The sequence below is a fragment of the Sander lucioperca genome, chromosome 3, assembly GCF_008315115.2.
Source record: "Sander lucioperca isolate FBNREF2018 chromosome 3, SLUC_FBN_1.2, whole genome shotgun sequence".
Classification (NCBI taxonomy): Eukaryota; Metazoa; Chordata; class Actinopteri; order Perciformes; family Percidae; genus Sander; species Sander lucioperca.
Window position 1 is genome coordinate 35,422,044 of NC_050175.1, and position 24,725 is coordinate 35,446,768.

Genomic DNA, 24,725 nt, shown 5'->3' on the forward strand with positions numbered 1-24,725 from the left:
AAAGAAGCGAAAGAGCTGCGTCCTCCCATCTATTTACCTAATTGTGCGCATTAATGCAATCCTCTCTTAGCTGTTGCTTTGAAGCCGCTGTGCCCTGCAGAAATGCACCTTTTTTTAGCTCTGCTTTCTCAACATCTGAGGCGTTCAGTAACATCACATAATAATGATGACGATAAAGGTTTCAGTGAGGCAATAGCGACTAAAGACATATTATTATATATGACTAACTTTTGACTCAGAACTAAACTTGAGGGCTCATTATATTCAATATAATGTTCAATTTGTCCATAAAAGAATATATTTGACATTTATTTATTGAAGAGGAATAACCCCTTGAGATGAACCATCTCGTTTTCGAGGGGGTCCTCGAGTCCAGATACAGAAATTAACATTGACCTTACAGCGGCAGTCAAACAGAAGAAAAGAAAAGAAAAAAAACAAAACAAAAAACAACAACTTACTTTACGATAATGGTAAGTGCAAAAATATATAGTACATAACTCATAGAAACAAAACATTCACTCATACAAGACTCTCCAAAGGTTGCTCACTCTTCCCTCAATAAAGTAAACACATGAAATATATACAGTATGTACCGAAACACACATCTAGACACCAGTAAACACGTATGCACACATAAATGTAAGAGATTAATGCACCATGCTTAAAATAGATTTCATTTAGTCCAGTTTAAGGTTATCAGTGATAACCACTGTAGAGCAATAGTAAAGTAGTGGCCACCAATAATGATCCAGCATCTGTCCTGACCTGTGCACTCCAACCAGCACATAGATCTCAAAAAAAAAAAAAAAAAATTAAAAGCAATTGCATGTATTTTGAAGATGTTGAGCTAGGGCATTTTTAAACATTGGAAAGGAAATCAAAGAGCGACTTGAAATTGGAAGGTTATTCCACTCATAAGGTGCTTTATATTGAAATGCATATCTTCCTATTTCTTTGTTGATTTGAGGAATGAGAAAATAGATTTGGTTATTGTGTCGCAAGTTATAAAATGAGCTGAATAAGATTAGATATTGTTTTAAATAGGAAGGATAGTCCATATAAATGCATTTAAAAATAAATTGTAACCAATGAAAACGCCTTCTATCTGGTAGGGTCAGCCAGGACAGTTGATGGTACATTTCACAATGATGTGTTCTGTAGGAGCAGCGGAGAATAAATCTACACAGGCTATTGTAGGCAGTGTTAAGAGACTGAAGGCAGGAGGCTGTAGTATTTTGGTATACGATATCGGCATAATCCAAAATTGGCAGTAAAAGTTGAGAAACAATTATTTTTCTAACAGGAAAATTAAAACAGTTAATTGATTGGTATAACATTCTAAGTGAGCAGTTGAGCTTATTAGTTATATTATGTACATGAGTGCTAAAAGAAAGATCAGAGTCAAGCCAAAGGCCAAGATACTCGACCTGCCTGGTAGGATTTATGGGAGTTTGATCAAGAAATGTAATTTTTAGTGAATTTTCAAATGAAAGATTCGGCTTTTTTTGAAAAAGCATTGAATATGATTTTGATTTATTAAGTAGAAGTTTGTTGGCCAATAGCCACCGCTGGACGGAATCAAAACCATTTTGTAATGTAGTGCTGATGTCATAAATATTAGGTTTGGAACAATAAATGACTGTGTCATCAGCATAAAGTTGGATATTACATTCAGTGCAGCTGCGCGGAAGATCATTGATAAATATAGAAAAAAGTAAAGGCCCGAGAGAGGAACCTTGAGGAATTCCTCTGTCAGTACCAGTGAAATTAGAGATGCTGCCCCCAAAGGACACACACTGACGACGATTGTGTAAATAAGAATTGAACCAGAGCAAAGAAGAAGAAGTAGACAGACCAACAGAGTACAATTTGTCTAAAAGTAGATAATGATCAACTAAGTCCAATGCTTTAGTAAGATCTAAAAAGAATGCACCTGTACACATACGATTATCAAAACTTGAAAACACATCATTGGTAAATTTAAGAAGTGCTGTAGTAGTAGAAAAATGTTTTCTGAATCCAGATTGGCATTGAGATAATAGGTTATTGTCAGATAGATAATTTGATAATTGAAAAAAGATTATTTTCTCAAACACTTTTACAACACTATTGATAATTGAGATGGGTCTGTAGTTATTAATGTTTCCGGGATCGCCATCTTTGTGAAGTGGAATAACTTTGGCACATTTCCAGGCTAAAGGAAATTTACAAGAAGAGAACGAAAGGTTGAAAAGTGAAGCCAATGGCACTGCTAGTACATGAGAACCAATTTTAATGAACTTATTCTCAATGCCATCTGGACCAGCACCACTGATAGAGGACAGTTCACTTATGGCCCTTTGCACATCAGCTGGGCTGACCTCTGTAAATAAAAAAGAACTGCCTGGCTGGATACAAGGGGCCAGATCAGGTTGAAAAGTAGAAGTCTGTACTTGTGGTGCTAGGGAAAAATGCAAACTAAAAGCATTAGCAATGGTAGCTGGATCATCTATACTTTCATTATTCAGATTCAAATCAGTTGTAGCCTGCCCAGTTGGAAATGATTTCCGTTCATTGGTTTGAAATTGAACAAGCAATTTGTTGTATTGTAGGAGAATTGTATTGTAGGAGAATACTGAAAGCAGCAGAAATGCAGAACAGAGTACATTTTAATATCTGTTTATTTATCGCGAGTAAATCGCGATATTGAACAACGTTACCGCATATCGCATATTTTCCTCATATCGAGGAGCCCTAACCTTTAGCTTTCATTTAAAAAAAAATAAATACAAATGTGTACAATTTGTGATTGCAAACTTTGGACATTTAAAATGTCATCTGTGAAAATCTTTTCCAAACAATGTCTTTGATTTGGCCTTCAGGCAAAGCAGCACGGCTCTTTTCTCATTGATTTTAATGAAGAGGAAGGTTTGCCTCAAATGTTCTGGGGATTTGGGTGAAAGCATGGCTGTTGAGAACCTCTAATCCAAACTGTGAAGAACGTGTAGTGGAAAGTGTCTCCCTGTCTTTAGGCTGCCATCTATCCTCGTCCTCCTCCATCCCCTGACATCAACTCCATCCATCCATCCTCTCTCTGTCCGCGTCCTGTTGAATAAATGATGGCAATGTGATACTGCACCACCTGCCTGTGCTGAGCTGGACACTCTGCAGAGTAGTACACAGAGCAGTATGAGTGGGCTAGCACTGAAAATACAAAGTCTATGTCTGAAAAGGGGCATGATTGGTTTTCCAATAGTGGACTTTGTCCATATAGGCCACACACACACACACACACACACACACACACACACACACACACACACTCACTCACTCACTCACTCACTCACTCACTCACACTCACTCACTCTTGCTTTCTCTGTCACTTGCTCTCAAGTATAAATACAAACTCTTGAGTTTTTAGATTAGCGTTATAGCATTTGTAGCATAGAACAGTGCATGTTTGAGTGCATTTCTATTGGTTTGAAGGGCGTATGCTGTGTGGAACCACATTGTGTGTGTGTGTGTGTGTGTGTGTGTAGGAGTGGGAGAGTCATGCTTTAGGAATGTTCTGTATAATTTGCTACAGTGGAGCCTTTTGCTGCACCTGGGGCCCCATGGGAGATGAAGTTCTCTTTTTTTTATTATATATTTTTGCCCAGACGTGTGCAAGATGGAGTATCTATTTTGTCCAGCAAAGTATACAGGCATCGAAGGTACCAAAGTTAGTTCATTTACTGTATATGTCACATTTTCTCGACAACAAGGCCATTCAAAGTCATTAAAGGGGCTGTACTCGAAATACTGGGGGGAAAAAACAGCGGGCTCGGATTGCCTCCACACGGCTCTCACAGACCACTCCACAAAACGTAAAAATTCACACGTTTTTTTTTCACGGCCACATGCACTGACATGCACGTGCGGCCGGAACGGCTATCAAAACAAAGAAGTAGCTCAGATCACAACACGCACAGAGGGAGTGTGACTTCATTCTCTGCTCAGGACGCCATTACTTCACTACATCTTTACATAGCAATTTATATTTGTGTGCTGTTGTGTTAATCTTCTGATTGTTAAGTACAGCCCCTTTTAAAGAGAATAGAAAATCAAAAACATGGTAAAATACAATAAGTTGTGTATAAAATACGAGAATAAAAGTTAAGTGCAGCGTAAGAAATTAATAATTATTAGATTTAATAAAAGGCAGTGTCAAACAGGAAAGTCTTCAGCATTGATTCAGAAGAACTGAGAGTTTGTTCCAGATATGTGATGCATAAAAAGTGAACGCTGCTTCTCCATGTTTAGTTCTGACTCTGGGGACAGATCACCTAATCGGTCTGGATGGTTCATAATGTAGCAGCCGATCAGAAATAAACCATTCAGTGCTTTATAAACCCAACAGAAGTATTCTGAAATCAATTCTTTGACGGACAGAAAGGCAGCGTAAAGACCTCGGAACTGGAGTGATGTCATCCACTTTCTTGGTCTTCGTGAGGCCTCAAGCAGAAGCATTTTGCATCACTTGCAGCTGTCTCAGCGATTTCTTAGGGTTAAGTTAGACAGAGCTGAGTGTCTGATGTCAATAAATCGTTCAAGCCTCACTCAAGCCTTTGAAACAAGGTTAAATGTTCTGAGTCATACATACAATGAAAAGGATTGTGAAGAGCAACTTTCCAATTAAGATATCTTCAAAATCTTCTGTTTACCCGATAACGCGCCGACTTTGCTGTTTGCTGTGGTATTGGGCATGCCCTGGGTAAATAACAGCTCACGTGATTGAAAGCTGTAATAATACTTGGCAGTGATAGCTCAGAGACTTCACATACTCTACCATTATGTTGCTGCTTGGTATGGTTAACATGCCTTGGTTACCATGCAGACAGGGATATATATATATATATATATATAGATAGATAGATAGATAGATAGATAGATAGATAGATAGATAGATAGATAGAGAGAGAGAGAGAGAGAGAGAGAGAGAGAGAGAGAGAGAGAGAGAGAGAGAGAGAGAGAGAGAGAGAGAGAGAGAGAGAGAGAGAGAGAGACACCATCACACATTGATGATAATGTCTTATCAACCTGAAACAAAAGCTAGACATTATTGCACTGTGTACTTCGCTATTTAGGGGTTCCAAGCCCCTTGGTTTTCCAGTACCAGTGGTTAGGGCTGCCACCTCTTAGTCGATTAGTCGACTAATCGGTCGTTTTGGTCTTAGTCGACTAAGATTTCTTTAGTTGATAAGTCATTTTTTATGCTTATTCATGCTTAATTACTCATTTCCAAGAAACTTATGAGCACATTTCTGGTAAACACAAGATTTAAAGTGGTGCTTTTGCAGGATTAATTGTGGAGAAACTCAGTTTTACAGATGGTTCATTAACTACATTTATATTGTGCTTTTCTAGTCTTAATCACCTCTCAAAGAGCACAGCTCTGTCGATTACATCAATTAATCGATGAATCGACAAAATCATATAAGTGTTAGTCGACTAAGAATTTCTTTAGTCAAGGACAGCCCTACCAGTGGTGCTGGAAAACCCTATTGTAATCGCAAAGATGCTTTCTTTTTTCCGGAACTAAAAGTGTCGCTGCAGCCTGAACCATGCATGTTGGGCCAGTGCAATTTTTAAGGACTGGCCCAGTCCCCTGCGGGGGGGGAAAAAATGAACACCTTTAGAGTTTTTCTCCAAAGGTTTTTCTCCAAAGCGGACTTTTGACTCGTCCCGCTCTGCCGCTATCAAAGCTGCCTGTGAAAACCCAGCGTTAGTCTTGTTGATTATATATAGGCCTACCCTGATTTCAGTCCTAATTTTCCTATTTTATGAAGTATGTTGTTTATTCATATGTAGGGTTGCAAAATTCCAGGAATTTTCAAAGTTGGAAACTTTCCATGGGAATTAATGGGAATAAATGGGAATTAATGGGAATAAACTGGATATTTTTAATATTGCTTGTTATAATACTGTTAGTCTATAACATGGAAGTTAATTGTAGTTGAAAAAAAACATCTTGTAGCATAATCTTGGTTAAAACAACCTGATTTAATGCAACTTCAGTTTTGACTATGTTAGTCAATGACATACATGCACGCAGTAATCAGCATAGGCTACTACATACTTGCCAACATTTAGTTTTTAAAATACGGGAGTATTTTTTTTTGTGTTGGAGGGGGGGGGGGGGGGATGGGGGATATGTTTATTTTATTCAACATTCATGTTTTTTTGTTGTTCAATGAAAGAATATCAAAGTTCTACTGACGAATAACTCAACATTTGTTTTCACTGTATATGCCTGTCTGCTTATTCCAAAACAAAATGTTAATATTTATGTTTGTATAAGATGGAGTTTGTATGAATTACCCAACATTTCCGGGTAATTCTCGTAAATTCCCATTAATTCCCGTACTTTTCATTAATTCCCATGAAAGTTTCCAAATTGGAATGTTTCCAAAATTCCCCAGCTTAACTTTCCATGGAAAGTTTCCAGAAATTTACCGGAACATTTCAGCCCCTTTGCAACCCTATTCATATGAAGTAAAGTAATACTGTGTTATTCATAATTTATCTATTCATTTAAGAATATTAGCTTTTTTTGTTAAGTGGAAAAAAGTAGAAACTACAGTATAATTGACTTTTTTCCCCTCCAGACCAAAATCACATTTTAACTTCAAAATCACACCATACATCACTGTACAATACAATTTTACACATAAAGATCACAATATAAAGCATTGTAAAAAATGTAAGCATCGGCCATTGTCACGTTTCTCTACCTGAGCAGGACGTGGGGGCCGTACATTTAGCCCTAAAAAGTGTTTGGCCGAGGCATTCACATCATATACAGGATGGTTGTACTAGAGCTGGGCAATATATCGATATTACATCAATATCGTGATATGAGACTAGATATTGTCTTAGATTTTGGATATCGTAATATCGTGATATATCATGTGTTGTCTTTTCCTGTTTTTAAAGCCTGCATTACAGTAAAGTGATGTCATTTTCTGAACTTACCAGACTGTTGTAACTGTTCTATTATTTGCCTTTACCCACTTAGTCATCGTATCCACATTACTGATGATTATTTATCACAAATCTCATTGTGTACGTATTTTGTGAAAGCCCCAATAATCAACACTGCAATATCGTTGCGGTATCGCTATCGAGGTATTTGGTCAAAAATAGTGTGATATTTGATTTTCTCCATATCGCCCAGTCCTAGGTTGTACTTTTTTGTAATGTTGCTGGATTTTCTAAGGCTGATGCTGTAAGTTAATAATGATGCATTGTCTGACTTTTGTTTTCTTTACACCAACAGAACACAACGTTTTCAGACAAAGAGTGTTGGCGAGCTTCTAGGAAGGTCAGACGTTTACTACTGGAGCCAGGTAAATTCATTGGCCAGTGTCACAGTTACTGCGTCCACAGCACTCTAATAACATCATGTACAAACAAACCATCGTACTTTAAAATGTTTTTCTTGAAACAGAAACCAGCCAAATCAGTGTCTGTATATTTGCCTCTAAAATATAACTATATAGTCTATTCGGAGGGAAATAGAAGCTGAGCCATTCCTTCATTAACTAAAATGGACATGCACTTCAAAACTACTTGAGTAAGCAAAAGAACTAGGCTACACATCTGTTACGTATCTGAGACAAATGACTATTTCTTCAGCAGTGACGTCTTTGTGAAGTAGGGTTGCGTACCGGAACCAGTTTAGTTTTTTAATTTTTTAAGCCAAAATCGGGGTCAACCTTGAACAAATTGCAACAAAAGCAAACTCAACTGATTTTGTGTTCTCAATATGTCCTGAGTAAGGAAAAAAAAGCCCCGAAGAATCCCATTAGGGGAAAGTTTCAAAAAAGACCCAAATATAGCCTATTCATACGCCTATTCATTCTTTTTCTCACATGAATAGGGTAAATATTTTAACCTTTAGATATCACCATAAAAATTACTGAGTTGATTACTTACATCAAGACAAACAAAAAATGTATTACAAGTTTTTTTGAAATTGTTTGGTAACATGGGCAAACGGTGCATAATCTAATTACGTATGTGCTATATTTGCATAAATACCACAACAGATCTAAACATTGGGTATAGCCAGGTGAAATGTCTTGTTGAATCTTGTTGACATTTTAACAGTAAAAGACTTGATGTTAAGGTCTCAATGGAACCCATTTAGGCTACCCATGAGCATTAATACATAGAGGCAGGAAGAAGTACTTTAAACCAGCCTTTATTAATTATTATTGCAGAGATGGGGAACAGGACCTACCTTTTGTCTTCTGCATTCTCCTCACCCTTGTCTCCTGTTCTTCCATCAGACTCATCCCCCAGAAACAGCCCCAAACCCCATCTCTGCAATAATAATTAATAAAGGCTGGTTTAAAGTACTTCTTCCTGCCTCTATGTATTCATGCTCATGGGTAGCCTAAATGGGTTCCATTCAGACCTTAACATGAAGTCTTTTACTGTAAGATGTCAACAAGATTCAATAAGACATTTTCACCTGGCTATACCCAATGTTTAGATCTGTTGTGGTACTTATGCAAATATAGCACATACGTAATTAGATTATTATAGCAAGAAAAAAGTGTTTAAGTTACAAACTAATCGACCAGGAATGTGTGTGGATGTATTTGATTGGCCATAGTGTACTGCCAGGTGACGTCGCATTACATTTAGGGCTGCACAAAATGAGGAAAATATACGATATGCGACGATGTTGTTGAAAACCGTAATAATTACAGTATAGTACTCGCGATAAATGAACAGATCTCCGTTCTGCTGCTTTCAGTATTCTCCTTAAATACAAACTGCTTGTTGAATTCAAAACAAATGAAAGGAAATCAGAGCAGCACTTTGCAGCTCGGGCGGCCCGCCTAAGCTGGGGGAACCCTACCGCCTTAACTAGGTCGTCAGAAAAAAAAAAAAATCCGCTGCACAAAAGGCCGTCAAGTGCATCTCGGACAATAGCGTGGACGCGCTTCACACCGCGAGCGGCTATCCTCCAGCGAGTTATCCTCCAGAGCTGTCTGGAGGATAACTAGCCAGTTGATATCGCGCGTGTGTGTCCGTGAGAACAATCGCCATTTCACCGTCACGTGTACGTCGGAGTTTGTCAACAAATGTGCGGCTGAGTGGACTTACCGGAGTGTTGGCATACGGTGGGCAGAGAACATTTATATATGTTTCTCTGTCCTGTTCTTCACATCAGTGAGGCTTTCTTCTCTTGTTTCAACGAAGTGAATACATGACGAAGTGACTGGAACTATCCATCACTTCTCGCACGTGGTGTTGCCCGGTCTTTGAGACACAGCTGTTGTCCGTTTGTTTTTAATCATTACACGCGGTTCACAATACACGTTAGTTAGCGTAGTTACACACAGTGACATACAGTGCCTTGCGAAAAGTATTCGGCCCCCTTGAACTTTTCGACCTTTTGCCACATTTCAGGCTTCAAACATAAAGGTATAAAAATGTAATTTTTTGTGAAGAATCAACAACAAGTGGGACACAATCATGAAGTGGAACGAAATTTATTGGATATTTCAAACTTTTTTAACAAATAAAAAACTGAAAAATTGGGCGTGCAAAATTATTCAGCCCCCTTAAATTAATACTTTGTAGTGCCACCTTTTGCTGCGATTACAGCTGTAAGTCGCTTGGGGTATGTCTCTATCAGTTTTGCACATCGAGAGACTGAAATTTTTGCCCATTCCTCCTTGCAAAACAGCTCGAGCTCAGTGAGGTTGGATGGAGAGCGTTTGTGAACAGCAGTTTTCAGTTCTTTCCACAGATTCTCGATTGGATTCAGGTCTGGACTTTGACTTGGCCATTCTAACACCTGGATATGTTTATTTGTGAACCATTCCATTGTAGATTTTGCTTTATGTTTTGAATCATTGTCTTGTTGGAAGACAAATCTCCGTCCCAGTCTCAGGTCTTTTGCAGACTCCATCAGGTTTTCTTCCAGAATGGTCCTGTATTTGGCTCCATCCATCTTCCCATCAATTTTAACCATCTTCCCTGTCCCTGCTGAAGAAAAGCAGGCCCAAACCATGATGCTGCCACCACCATGTTTGACAGTGGGGATGGTGTGTTCAGGGTGATGAGCTGTGTTGCTTTTACGCCAAACATAACGTTTTGCATTGTTGCCAAAAAGTTTGATTTTGGTTTCATCTGACCAGAGCACCTTCTTCCACATGTTTGGTGTGTCTCCCAGGTGGCTTGTGGCAAACTTTAAACGACACTTTTTATGGATATCTTTAAGAAATGGCTTTCTTCTTGCCACTCTTCCATAAAGGCCAGATTTGTGCAGTATACGACTGATTGTTGTCCTATGGACAGAGTCTCCCACCTCAGCTGTAGATCTCTGCAGTTCATCCAGAGTGATCATGGGCCTCTTGGCTGCATCTCTGATCAGTCTTCTCCTTGTATGAGCTGAAAGTTTAGAGGGACGGCTGGGTCTTTGTAGATTTGCAGTGGTCTGATACTCCTTCCATTTCAATATTATCGCTTGCACAGTGCTCCTTGGGATGTTTAAAGCTTGGGAAATCTTTTTGTATCCAGATCGGGCTTTAAACTTCTCCACAACAGTATCTCGGACCTGCCTGGTGTGTTCCTTGTTCTTCATGATGCTCTCTGCGCTTTAAACGGACCTCTGAGACTATCACAGAGCAGGTGCATTTATACGGAGACTTGATTACACACAGGTGGATTCTATTTATCATCATTAGTCATTTAGGTCAACATTGGATCATTCAGAGATCCTCACTGCTGCACTGAAAGTAAAGGGGCTGAATAATTTTGCACGCCCAATTTTTCAGTTTTTTATTTGTTAAAAAAGTTTGAAATATCCAATAAATTTCGTTCCACTTCATGATTGTGTCCCACTTGTTGTTGATTCTTCACAAAAAATTACATTTTATATCTTTATGTTTGAAGCCTGAAATGTGGCAAAAGGTCAAAAAGTTCAAGAGGGTCGAATACTTTCGCAAGACACTGTATGTGTCCTGTTTTTATTTCACGCATACTATCTGCTGGAGTGTGTGAAGCTATGGTATATAATTATGTATTAATTATATATTTAAATTTGATATTTAGTGTCCCCCCCCCCCCCCGGTCAGATGGCAAACCTACCACCTTAACTAACACATTTTCTGCGGGAAACCCTGGAAATCATTTCCGACATTCTTGTATTGAAACAATTGAACATTGAATTGAACATAAAAAGGCAACACTAAAAAAGAATGACAGTTACATTTTAACATTTTTAACAAGTTTTCTTCCGATATTTTCTTTCAACTTACAAAGAAATCTCGGACTGTCCTTAGCTATATGTCGCTCGATGGCGTTTTAAGCCCCTAACGTCTCCTTCCCTAACCCCTAACCATAACCATAACCATTGCCTAATCCTAGTGCGATGGGGGCTTAAAACACAGATAAACCCATATGTCGCAGCCTTTCGCGATGTGTTTATTGCGCTAGTTGATATCACGATAACGATAAAAAACCAAGGGGGTAAGCTTCTCCTCGGACCGCGAATCTCCTATGGCGCCATTTTGATGCTACCAAGTCATCACCTCCCGTTAACATTCCATTGACTGCCATTCATTTTGGCGCCACTTTGACAGCGAATAACTTTACATCTGAAGCGTTTAAAGACTCTATTTGTCCATTGTTTATTTCTAAAGAAACACGACAATGTATAAAAGGCTCCATTACCTTGTATCTCACGTTATGGCTCCGTAGCAGGCGTTTTTGTAAAAATAGGCTAACGATTGTGTCATAACCACGCGACTTACTGTCGCATAGTAGAGGAATTACCGTATAGTACAGGAGAAGCACGCAGGCAGTTTCGTCTCACATTAGCTGTTTAAGTTTAATTACTAATGTTAACTAGCATTTTAGTTAGCAATAATTAGCCTGTGCCTATGTTATCTCCTTACATATACCTACGCTCTCCGTCTCTGCAATATTCGGAATGATTGCGATTTCTCTTGGCACAGCTACCAGAAGACTTCCAACTTTCAGACAGGTTGCTCACGTCACATTTACGTTGTCTCTCTCAGTTGGAGGCTGTGCAGTAACGCTCAGCGCCCACCGGAAAAGTGCTTCTAATATCCTTCACTGGTCTCCGTCCAGAGCAACGGGATCTGTTGGTCCATTCTTATATACTGTCCATGTAAAAAATAAAAACGATATATTGTGCAGCCCTAATTACATTGCTGCTCCTGTTGACCCAGGTAAGATTTTTTTTGCTAGCGCCCTCTGGGCTGGCACCCCCACAGCAGCAGTACAATGGTCTCTGTCTGAACATGGCCTTAGTGCTCATCAATCTATAAGAGTCCATGAAAGAGAAAATGACAGCAAACAAGGTTCTCTGCATTTCTTTAACAGAAGCAGCAGTGGTAAAATTATTAGGTGACATTTCTTCAGGGGTTTGTCTGTAGAGTATAGGGTTAAGTACAGTATAGGGGTGAGTTATGATTGGAAACCTGCAGGTTATATTAAATCACATTGTTACAGCTAAAATATCTCTGATCTTCCCCTTTGATAGTGTAATTAAGACAGTTTTGCTTGATGAGAGGTCTCATAGAGAGCAGACTGTTTACATGTATAGATTTCTTCCTGTGAAATTCTGTGTTATTTCAGTTCGGTGGGGGGAGGGGGGGAGGAACAATTATCCAGCTCTGCTTTGATGTTTGGAAATCTCGCACTGGCTCCGATTCAAGAACTCTCCGACTTGGAAGGGAAGAGGTTTGCTGTAGAAGTTTGGAGCCAAAGCTGAAATGATTAGGCTTACATTAGAGCGGGAGAATTGTAGCGTCAGCAATTTTTGATATAATGGGAGCGCTTCTAGAGGCTTCGTTTTCTATATCAAAAGTAATATCAGTCCAGTAATACTCTTTTTGAAAGTTTTCCAGTTTGACACAGAAAATGGCAGATTCATCTTTGTTTTTTTTTCGTGAATTGATTCAAGGATGAATGTAAGTCTTTTTAGTTACTTAAGACTTCTGATATGTTGACTTGATTGTCCTCACCATGTCTTTGTGAGTCACTTGTTTCAGTCATTTTGTCAGACTGTCGCAAACCCATTCCATTCAGATAACTGGATGTGTTCATGTGTATACCAAGTACAGTTCATGGACCAGTCTTTGTTGTGGGTCGTCTCAGCGTACGCTATGCATATTTCTCCAGTGCATCGTGTTAGTGCTGACAGCCTCAACTTAAGCCAGTGCACTAAATCCATCTTGATCCAAAATCAGCGGGAAAGGGGATCTCGCTGTGACTGCTTAGATCTCTGTTGAAAGACCGTTTTGTAACTACAGGTGGAATATATCATGTTCAGAATGGCAGCTACAGCTAGATTTTTGAAGGCAGATACTGACATTTTTGACAGATGTCAGAAAGCTTTTTTTTTTTTTTAAATATAGAATTGTGACAAATATATGTAGGTGTAAGTCTTATAACAGTTATACAGTAAGACATTTTAGAGCTGAAAAAAAACTTGTCAGTGCTGTGCCTATGCATTTGCAACAAAGATCACTCTAATAAGTAAAATGTTTTGAAGGCAGCTAGCCAGGCTCCAAAATAACAATGACTTTGCGAATAAAACATGTTTTTCTTAAAGGTCCTATGACATGCTGCTTTTTGGATGCTTTTATATAGACCTTAGTGGTCCCCTAATACTGTATCTGAAGTCTCTTTTATATAGGCCTTAGTGGTCCCCTAATACTGTATCTGAAGTCTCTTTTATATAGGCCTTAGTGGTCCCCTAATACTGTATCTGAAGTCTCTTTTATATAGACCTTAGTGGTCACCTAATACTGTATCTGAAGTCTCTTTCAGCCTTGGTGCAGAATTACAGCCACTAGAGCCAGTCCCACAATGAGCTTTCCTTAGGACATGCCATTACTGTGTCTGTAGCTTTAAATGCTATTGAGGAGGAGAGAGGGGGGGCAAGGTGGAGGGTGGGGGTGTGGCCTTGATCAACTGCCACTTTGCTTGTTTGCAAGCCATGATGACTCTCTCTCTCATGGGCGGGCCAAATTCTCTGGGCGGGCAAAGCAGAGAAAGGGGAGGTATCCTTGCTCCTTATGACGTCATAAGGAGGAGATTCCAGATCGGCCCATCTGAGCTTTCATTTTCTTAAAGGCAGAGCAGGATACCCAGGGCTCGGTTTACACCTATCACCATTTCTAGCCACTGGGGGACCATAGGCAGGCTGGGGGAACTCCTAACTCCTAACTGTTAAAAAAACTCATAAAGTGTAATTTTCATGCCATGGGACCTTTTAAAACAAGGTTGATTTCATTCAGACTTGTGGCTTCTACAGGGGCATAAACCATTTCACGATCTCGTAGCTCGTGGTCAGTCTACCTTGGGTGTTTTAGACATTTTTGCTAATAATCCAAAATCCTTACGGAAAATGAATGGGATTTTTACTACCGGAACCACACTATTGATCTCTATTAAAAAAAACTGCATAAGATATAATGTCATTTAAAACGCTGTAGTCTCGCTTTGCCAGACCTTCCTCCACAGTGCTGCGGAGGAGGGTCTGCCTAGTCCACACAGCATTCCTGGATGGGAGAAAAACGTGCTCTGGTTTATTGGCATTTCTTTAAACCAATCACAATCATCTTGGGCTGTGCCAAGCTCCGCACAAAGCCACTGCAAAATTACGGTGGCCCTGAGAGGCCACTGCACGTAAATGGATCACATCACGCAACATTAAGAACACACGCAAATAGACCACAACACGCAACATTAAGAAAACCCACGCAAATAGACCACAACACGCAACAATCAGAAAATGTATGCAAATATACCACAACACGCAACAATCAGAAAATGTATGCAAATAGACGACAACACGCAACAATCAGAAAATGTATGCAAATATACCACAACACGCAACAATCAGAAAACGTATGCAAATAGACGACAACACGCAACAATCAGAAAATGTATGCAAATATACCACAACACGCAACAGTCAGAAAACGCACACAAATAGACCACAACCACCTCTGTATATTTATATCCTTAAATATTTTGTAATGTGCAATAAAGTCATTTTTTTATTTGTTGCTCTACGTCAGTTGATTTCTCTTTTGGTACATATGTTTAAAGTCATTATGTACAATAACCAAATCATAGGAATACTATTAACGGTATTTTTGTTTGTCAGAATGTAAATTAGTCAAGAAAAGGCCATATACTCAATGTCGTCTTATACTTCTTGCATGCAAAATAACCCATACACAAATGTGATATTAGAAGATGTCCCTTAACATTATTTACCTCGTTACAGCCATTTAGAGTTGCGATTTCAGCAGGGTTTGAGCACGATTTGAGCATGAAATAAAGCGTTTCGCAGCACTGATTGACGGTACCGAACATTATTGTGACAAGTGACAGAAGCCTGCGAGTCAGATACTGGTGTGAATCCTCTGTTCTTTCACTGTGTGGTTGAACTGTACAGGCAGCCAGCCCCACTGAGACAGAGAGTTCTCCAGAGCTGCTTCTCATTTAGAGAAAAATAGCACACAAGATGACTCACTGCAACACACACACACACACACACACACACACACACACACACACACACACACAGAATTGTTGGCGAGCACTGGGGGAAATCCTTTGTAGCGCCATGCTTTATGCTTTATCTCTTCATGGTCACACTGACATAAATCAGTGCTGTGTACTAGGGGTGGGGGAAAAAGTCTTTTCACGTGTGTTTCGTGACGTTTTTTTGGCAACCATTTTTTAAATTATTTTTTTCCCCAAGAATATATATATATATATATATATATATAGTGCTGCTCATAAGTATTCATACCCATGGTCAAGTTGACTAAAAAGAGGAATAAAAAAATCATCTTTTGGAAATTGATCTTAATGCCTTAATTAAAAAAATAAGGAAAAATCCGACCTTTTGAGGACACCAATTTTTTTTGTTAATGAATAATGTATTGTAAATAAATAAATGTTCTTCCTTAAAATACAGGGGCCATAATTATACATACCCCTATGTTAAATTCCCATAGAGGAAGGCAGATTTTTATGTTTAAAGGCCAGTTATTTCATGGATCCAGGATACTATGCATCCTGATAAAGTTCCCTTGTCCTTTGGAATTAAAATAGCCCCACATCATCACATACCCTTCACCATACCTAGAGATTGGCATGGTTTTATTTCAGTTAGCCTAATAGCTGGTTTGATTTGCATTGATATTGATCTTATCTCAGTTAGCTACACAGTTAGATACATTATTCATTCACAAAACAAATTGGTGTCCTTAAAAGGTCGGATTTTTCCTCATTTTGTTAATTAAGGCATTAAGATCAATTTCCAAAAGATGATTTTTTTATTCCTTTTTTTAGTCAACTTTAGCATGGGTATGAATACTTATGAGCAGCACTGTATATATATATATATATAAAAAATGTTCTGTTCATACGGTAGCGCTGAGAGCAGATCAGTTTCCAGCAAAACAGAGCGAAAGCATAAAATGCAGAAAATCCATGTTATGTTCTTCTTTACAAATGAAATAAATGTCAGACTGACTGACTGACATTTGATGTGCATTCTTCTTAAAAAACAATCAGTTTTTAGAAATGTCTCATAATATACAGAGTATATAGTGTATTTTTCAACTTTTGTTATTGTTGAAGATAAAGAAAATCGCAATACACAATACTGTCGAATCGCAATACTCCTAGAATCACAATAAATGAAAATCGCAATACAAATCCAATCGGCACCCATGTATTATGAAAGAATCGAATCGGAACGAAAGCATATCGTCCCGGCCCTACTGCGGCACCCCCTGTGTCGCCTGTGGTGTGTTTTTGTGTTGCTCGTGACCCCCTCTGCTACTCAGACTGTTGCTCGTTTAATAAGCAGACATTTTGCATTGACAAGTGAAATAAACTGTGGTGTGTGTGGCGGGGGTAAGGATAGGGTGAGAACAATGACTTTCCGACACAGGGTCAATTGTGGTCTGATGGTTTGTTTATGAGAGTCGACGTTAACCATTACTTAAAGTTTGGGCTGTATAGCATGTGGTCAGCGAGGACAGATGTTCTGTCAAAGAGGTTATTACCCCGTCGCTCGACCCACTGGCTGGCTGTGCATTTTATGGGCCCTGTGATGACAGAGGGTGGGGCTCCTATGGACGTCGGGCCAGGGAAAGGGGAGGAAGAGGTAAACTGTGAGACAGAAGGGCCGTGAAAGAGGAAAAGGAAAGTCGGGAAGTGGCAAAAAAGGATACGGGAGGAGAAGAAATGCCAAAATCCAGTTTGGACTGCCAGCAAAAGCGTGTGTTTTCTGATTTATGTCCAGCTGGAATACCTCAAGTCCCAGAGGCGAGCGAGGTAAGAATGAGGGCGAAAGTAGCTTTGCAACGAGTTAGTTAAAATGAGACTCAATTTCTCATTCAGAGTTTAACCTCTAATCTTGTAAATTACAGTTTGGTGACGTAAACACCACCGCCGACTTGAGCTTCAAAGTTACAGGAAGTCATTCTTTTTCAATGGAAGCCGGCTTCTCTCAGCTGCAAGAAGTGGCAAATCTGTCGGCGTCGCGTTTTGGGCGTGTTGAGCGTCCAGAGCGCCAAGCAGAAAGTTGAAGTTTGGTCAACTTTATGGTAATGAGCTACGACGCGGTTCAGTGGCAAACGACCAGCGACCAATCGGAATATAGACATCCTTCGCGCTGGCTGATTCCAGAGAACATACGATGTAAACTTTCGTTCCTACCAAGACATTAGTTCCGAGAAAATGGAGGAAAAGCTCATCATCGCTGTTGCTGGGTTCCCTATAATTTATGATATGACATTGTTTGCGTATAGGGACCAGTTAAATAAAAATGAGGCATGGGATAAAATAGCTGGGATAGTTGGTGTCTCCGGTGAGTTGGTGAAGTGCGTGATGTTTTTATTATTTAAATACGTATGCTAGTCAAAAGCGTCAAAAGCTTCCCCGTACTTTTTGACAAGCGTCCTTGACAGGGCAGCCAGAGCTGCTTTTCCAGCTCAAGTCGGCGGCGGTGTGTACGTACAGGAACTGGAACTAAATTTCGTCTTGTCACTCAAATTTTTATTTTAATCGGAGTCACTTAAAATGTAGAAGTGTGTCTATTTCTATATCATGACAGTGTTTTTTACTAAAATTAAAAGAGTTTTCCCGATAATTTCAATTTCTTATTCAATTCGATTTTATTTATAGTATCAAATCATAACAAGAGTTATCTCAAGACACTTTACAGATAGAGTAGGTCTAGACCACACTCTATAATTTACAAAGACCCAATAATTCCAGTAATTCCCCCAAGAGCAAGCATTTAGTGCAACAGTAGCTAAGTTTCCATCCACTTGTCAATTGAATTATCTGAAGTTCGGTAAAAAAACTCATGCGAATAAAGCTGGTGAAAGTGTGTTTCCATCCAACGGCTTTAAAGCGAATAAAAACCTGTGCGTAATGACGTCACATGCTGTTTTGCGATCAAATTGGTATATCGAATTGATTTTAGACATTTTAAGGTGTTTCCATTAATTTTCGCACTGAATCGCACAACATTCAAGCTAACTTTTGCGAACAAAGTTTTGCTAGACAAAATGGATCATGCCATCTACCAACAAAAGATAAATATTGCACAAGTTGTAATAGTGCTTATGTGCCAGCTGATAGCGACATATCAAGCTATAATAAGAAAACAACGACGCTATCAACACATTGCTATGATGATGCAGATGCACGTAAATGGCCGACGACAACGGAGGCGGTCTGTGGTGTGGGAACGACAGTGCTCCAAACTGTTCTGGGAGATCGTGGTTCAGAGACACTTCACGGAAACCCTTTGGTTGAAGCATTTTCGGATGACCAAGACAACATTTGACCTGTTGTGTATTTTTTTTTGGCCCGTCCCTTTTCCCAGATGCTGCAAGCTATCGCCCTCCGGTTCCAACCGAGAAGCGTATCGCCATTGCGCTCTACAAACTGGCTACATGCGCAGAGTACAGAGTGGTAGGCGAAACGTTTGGAGTCAGCAAAACCACCGTGCACCGGTGTGTTTACGCCGTGTGCAATGCCATACGAACGAGGATGATGCGAGTGGATGAGGCGCATGATATCTCCCTGCGTAACTCCAGAGCGCACCCTGTGCCACAGGTGTATGGCACAATAGACGGGACACACGTCCCGATTAGACCCCCTGCTGAAGGCTGCAGGGATTTAGTCAATAGAAAGGGCCGGCCATCAATTGTACTACAGGCTGTGGTAGACGATCATTGCATCATAAGGGACATTTGTGTTGGCACTCCCGGTAGTGCGTCTCCTTGTTCGTCCACTTCCATCTGTCTTTGTTGACACCCGCCATGTGTGCAAACAGAGCGGAAATACTGGGCGGAAATGAACTAAAACTTCTTCTTCTTTGTTTTATGGCGGGTTGCAACCATAAAATCACCTAAAACTTAATCGCAATTCATTATTTATTCGGCAAATAACGTTTCCATCAGCGTTTATCGCATAAGCCGTATATCGATCAAGATAAAATCCGATGAGACCGAACGTATTTCATTTGAGTCGATATTCATGAAATTCAATCGAATTTTACTGTTTCCATAAGGCATTTTTCATTCGATATCACTTAATTTGGATAAAAACGTGTGGATGGAAACATAGCTACTGGCGAGGAAAAACTTTTTAGGGAGAAACCTCGGACAGACCCAGGCTCTTGGTAGGCGGTGTCTGACGGTGCAGGTTGAGGGTGTGATGAACAGTGGCAATAATAGTCAAAATAAAGATAATGGAACTATCACTAGAAGTAGTAGTTCATGGTGATACAGAGACCAGTATCAGAAAAGCCTCTATTTATTTTTTAACCTACTGGTATCGGAGCGTCACTCGGTATCGCCCGATACGCAAGTGCGGAATCGTTATTGGGAATATAAAAGTAGTATAATAATTGCATCAGTGCAGTAGTATAAAAGTATAAAAATCACTATGTCCTGATCAAGTTTTCTTGGACTTTTAGTATTGTGTATCTGCCAATACGAGTCCGATGTGATACTTAAATTTACTTCAATGTTGAACGATTGAACAGTATATCTGAAACACTGTAATACAGGTGTGGACTACTTCATCTGACACACTGTATTATTCACAAGCTACTTGATCCAAACACCTAAGGTCCTGGTTCAAAAACATTAAAGGTCCCATGACATGCTGCTTTTTGGATGCTTTTATATAGGCCTTAGTGGTCCCCTAATACTGTATCTGAAGTCTCTTTTATATAGACCTTAGTGGTCCCCTAATACTGTATCTGAAGTCTCTTTTATATAGACCTTAGTGGTCCCCTAATACTGTATCTGAAGTCTCTTTTATAAAGGCCTTAGTGGTCCCCTAATACTGTATCTGAAGTCTCTTTTATAAAGGCCTTAGTGGTCCCCTAATACTGTATCTGAAGTCTCTTTTATAAAGGCCTTAGTGGTCCCCTAATACTGTATCTGAAGTCTCTTTCCCGAAATTCAGCCTTGGTGCAGAATTACATAGCCAGTCCGACAATGAGCTTTCCTTAGGATGTGCCATTTCTGTGTCTGTAGCTTTAAATGCTATTAAGGAGGAAAGGGGGGGGGGCAAGATGGAGGGTGGGGGTGTGGCCTTGACCAACTGCCATGCTTCGCTTGTTTGCAAGCCATGATGTCTCTCTCTTTCTCATGGGTGGGCCAAATTCTCTGGGCCGGCAAAGCAGAGAAAGGGGAAGTAACCTTTCCCCTTATGACGTCATAAAGGAAAGATTCCAGATCGGCCCATCTGAGCTTTCCTTTTCATTTTCAAGGCAGAGCAGGATACCCAGAGCTTGGTTTACACCCATCGCCATTTCTAGCCACTGGGGGACCATAGGCAGGCTGGGGGAACTCCTAAAAAAACTCATAAAGTGAAATTTTCATGCCATGGGACCTTTTTAAGTTAATAACCTGAATGTATTGATATGATGTGAATGAAAGAGGAACTGCAGAATGTGGCCCCTGAAACTGCAGAGAGAAGACGTGTCACTCTGTTGGAGTTGTGTGAACTACAGAAACACTCACTCAGTACAGAGTGGAGCTTCTTCCTTTTAAAACAGATCTTTGGCTGAGTACAGACAGCGGCTGCAGACAGCACAGACAACACAGAGTTTATTTCTGGCCTGTTATCAAGTTAGTCATGGAGTCAACAATAATCAGCGACAGACTAATATGACCTACCAGTACCTATACCAGTTTGTCATAAGGTTTGGGGACTCACAAGAGACTGATCACAAGCTGACATACCATATGTAATCCAACTCAGGAACGCCTTTCACTAATCATTACTCATCACCAAAGCATTGAGTCCAAAATATTGTGAAATTTGTCTTTTGCATGTGCTTGCAAGTATGTGAATATGTTGGTTATGTTATGTGGTCCAGGGGTAGGTGGTGAGAGAAACGGGGGGGCAGAGGCAGTGTAAAAGAAGTTTTATATTTCATTCATGCTTTTGTTTGGTTTTGTTTTGTGTTGCAGCACAGCCATTTCATGATGTATCAGTAAGGGATTCCGATCTATGGATTGTGAAGAGCTTTGAATGCAATATTTTTCATTATTTTGATGAAGCCAAACAGTGAATACTTCCTCAGTCTGTGACACCTTGTGGCAGCAGTGTTGAGTTTTGTGAGAGCAAACCTTGTAGATACAAACAACAGCTTCTACGTGCTCGGATCTATGAAACTGATTGCACAGAATAAGTACTCGTGTACTGTTTTTGTTATGGTTTTTTCCACACACATGCTGGTGCTGCTGGGTGGAGTTGCTGCACCAGCATGAATATACACATGCTGGAACTGAATATGTGGTGGAAAAGAAAAGAAGACAGATTTTTACATTTTAAAGTTTAGTTTAGGCGGTACAGAAAAAAACTACAGCACATCCACACCCACCCAGAGAATTGTTTTACTAGAGTGGTGGGAAAAAAAGGGAGCTCCTGTGCAAGTTAGTGCAGGCTAACAATGAATGACACTATTTTACGCATTCCTACATAGATGTTGACAAATGTGCTAATGCTCTCCCCCTACTGTCTCATTGAAATGAATGAGCATGCACAGTGCCTTCTCACCTAGTGTAAGAGCTGTTACACACCAACCAGACGGCCGACCGTCGGCAGAAAAGGCAGTCGGACTGATCAGTCGGGTCCCTGAGGTCCAAAAAAATGCCTTAAAACACACTGAGGTGACGCCGACTTCAGCGTACGCTTTGCACGTAATACGTCTCCATAGCAGCAGGCGGCGCTTCTCTGTATTGTTTCCCAGAAAATGAAAACCGGCAGCTGATAGGACGAACGCGTCACGTGGATCTTTTTTCTCCGGAAATTCACAGCCAGACTGTCATGGCGGCTTGTTCAGAATACGATCTCATATTGTGCTAAAATAGTTCACCGAAACGTGTTTCTGAAAACATTTTAAGCGAGAAATAGGCCATGCAGTTGCTGAATCTGTCTTCATTTCAGATCGACAAAGGTCAGTTTAAAAGATTTTCGTCAGATTTTGAGAGGCTCATCCGCTCCCCATTTCCGGGTGAGTCCCGACTGCCCTGTCTCCAACTGAGCATGTCGGGTTGGCCAAAATAAAGGCCGACAGCTCCTCCGATGGACGACGGCACGGAACACACCAAACAGACTCAAGTCACCGACCTCGCCAGAATGCCTGACGGCCGATAATCGGCTCTGTGTGTCAGCGCCTTAAATGTCGGTCTGAACATGGCCTTTGTTGAGTCTTTTGTGCATGCCCACTCATGGAAGCATTTACTGTATATGGCCCTTCTTTCAGGGCAGGGTTGTGACTAGAGACCCATTTAAGTGGACTGGACCGTTCTCAGCGTTAGACCATGATATGAGACATGATAAGCTGATCACGGCTGTACCTAGTCTGGCTATCACCAGACCAAGCTCAGTCTTTTAAGATTGAACATTAGTCTGGGGAGTCTGCTCTGTATTTTCTACTGCACGAGAGGCGTGCTCAACGGGCATAGTTGAAATGACTCTGTATGCAGCTGGATAGTCCTTCAACCAATCAGACCAACGATCCGGGTGACATACTTTGCAGAGCCACCAGCGGGGCTAGCTGGTAAATTAGGCTTTTACCAAAGCCGGTCGGTAGTAAGGTAGGAACACATCCTTCTTTTGTAGGAATTGTTCCAGGGCATCAGCGGCATCAACGGGTTGCTGCACTTCGGTGGCCGCCATGTTGAATGTAAACATAAAGCTGCTTGCCTTCGCTTCTCTATTGTCGTTGTGTTAAACCCGCCAATAGCGCGCCAGGAGGATAAGCCAGTTTGTGATTGGTCCCCGCAGATTTGTAACGGAAACAGGATAGAAAAATGTACAGGTTTCCAGCCTGAGCTGCAGGGCGAAATCATATCGCCAGCAGATCGGGCTGGGTTTACCCAGTCTAAGCTGTACCGATACCAATACAGTGACTCCAATACCGGTTCCTGATGGAAACTTTTTTCGATACCAATTTTATAAAAATCCATTTTAGCAAAAAGAAATGACATATACACACATACATTGTCTGGTTCGAAAATGACTACTTGTATCATCACAATTTCTGTTCAGGTCCAACAGAATTTCTTTAACAGTCATGTCAGTAAATGATTTACGTGCCATTAATGTGCGCGGGGAGTCAGCAGAAAGTTACCCAGCTCAGCCGGAGAAGGACTCTATTGATAAGGTGGAACTATGACCCAGGAACCAAAGCTTTGGTCAAAAGTTCTTGGAAAATGTGACTAATGGCACCTTTCCCCAATGTGGTACGGCTCTTCTCGACTCAACTCACTTTTGGTACCAGGTCCTTTTTACCGCGGATAGTACCCGCAGCATATTTTCAGTTGTGATTGAACTGTATTTTTTGAGGAATTATAGGGCACTTATCTACAACAGGTCTACGCTTTGAACGGACCCACCGCGGTGACGTTTTTGGTGGAGCTGTTCGTTTAATAGTCGACTCGGAAGAAAGCGAACATTTTGACAATAAACTACATCAACACAACAGTATGTGGAGTTAAACTGGACGGGCCCAATAACCTCTGAATAGTTCTACTTGTTAAATTGCAATGTGAGCGGCAGGATAATTTAAAAGGCAACCGCGACTACATTTTTTTGTACAGCTGATACCGTGGTGGCAGAAATGTTTCCGTGGTGGGCCGCCACTACAAAACCAACATAGAGGAAACACTGGTGACACTAGCTGAGTCCTTTCATCTGCAACCAAACAGAGGAACGTCTGCACTTGGTCACTTAGCGGTTTTGTGGGGCTGCCATTTGTTTAAAATCTGGAGTCGCTATTGACGATAGCTTGGCCTATTTTTTAAATGGCGGGTTTGCGCAGGATGTCCCGTGTCACGCTAGTGACGATTCTCTCCGACCAATCGGTAGTCGGCAGTGTTTTAACTCAACCTTCTGGTATCGGCTCAGCTCGCTTAGAACCTCGGATGTGAGTACCCGGTACTATCCGGAACTTTTGCTGATGGAAATCCAAAAAAAGAGCGTGTCGACTTGGGGGTAAGGCAGAGCTGTACCATGCAGTGGACCACGGCATAACTCTCCCACCCTATTTGAGGATGGCCACATATTTGAAATCACAAACTTGCTATGCTACATTTACATCTTAGGTCTGATAACCCCAGGGTGCTATGTTCACTTGT

The 24,725-nt window shown here is 40.5% G+C and overlaps 1 protein-coding gene across 3 annotated transcripts in view; it reads left to right on the top strand.

The window, feature by feature from the left end:
• Positions 1-24,725, top strand: part of ccdc102a (coiled-coil domain containing 102A) — a 105,961-nt gene that overhangs the window by 21,082 nt on the left and 60,154 nt on the right. The window contains exon 2 of one of the 3 annotated variants that reach the window (XM_031292729.2): positions 7,301-7,370. Coding sequence is in view for 1 of the 3 variants with exons in the window: in XM_035999882.1 (XP_035855775.1) it covers positions 17,293-17,382 (90 nt within the window). In the remaining 2 variants the exon portion in view is untranslated. Of the gene's footprint in view, positions 1-7,300; positions 7,371-17,185; positions 17,383-24,725 lie in introns of those variants that run through there. The other 2 variants (XM_035999883.1, XM_035999882.1) reach the window with 2 other exon arrangements.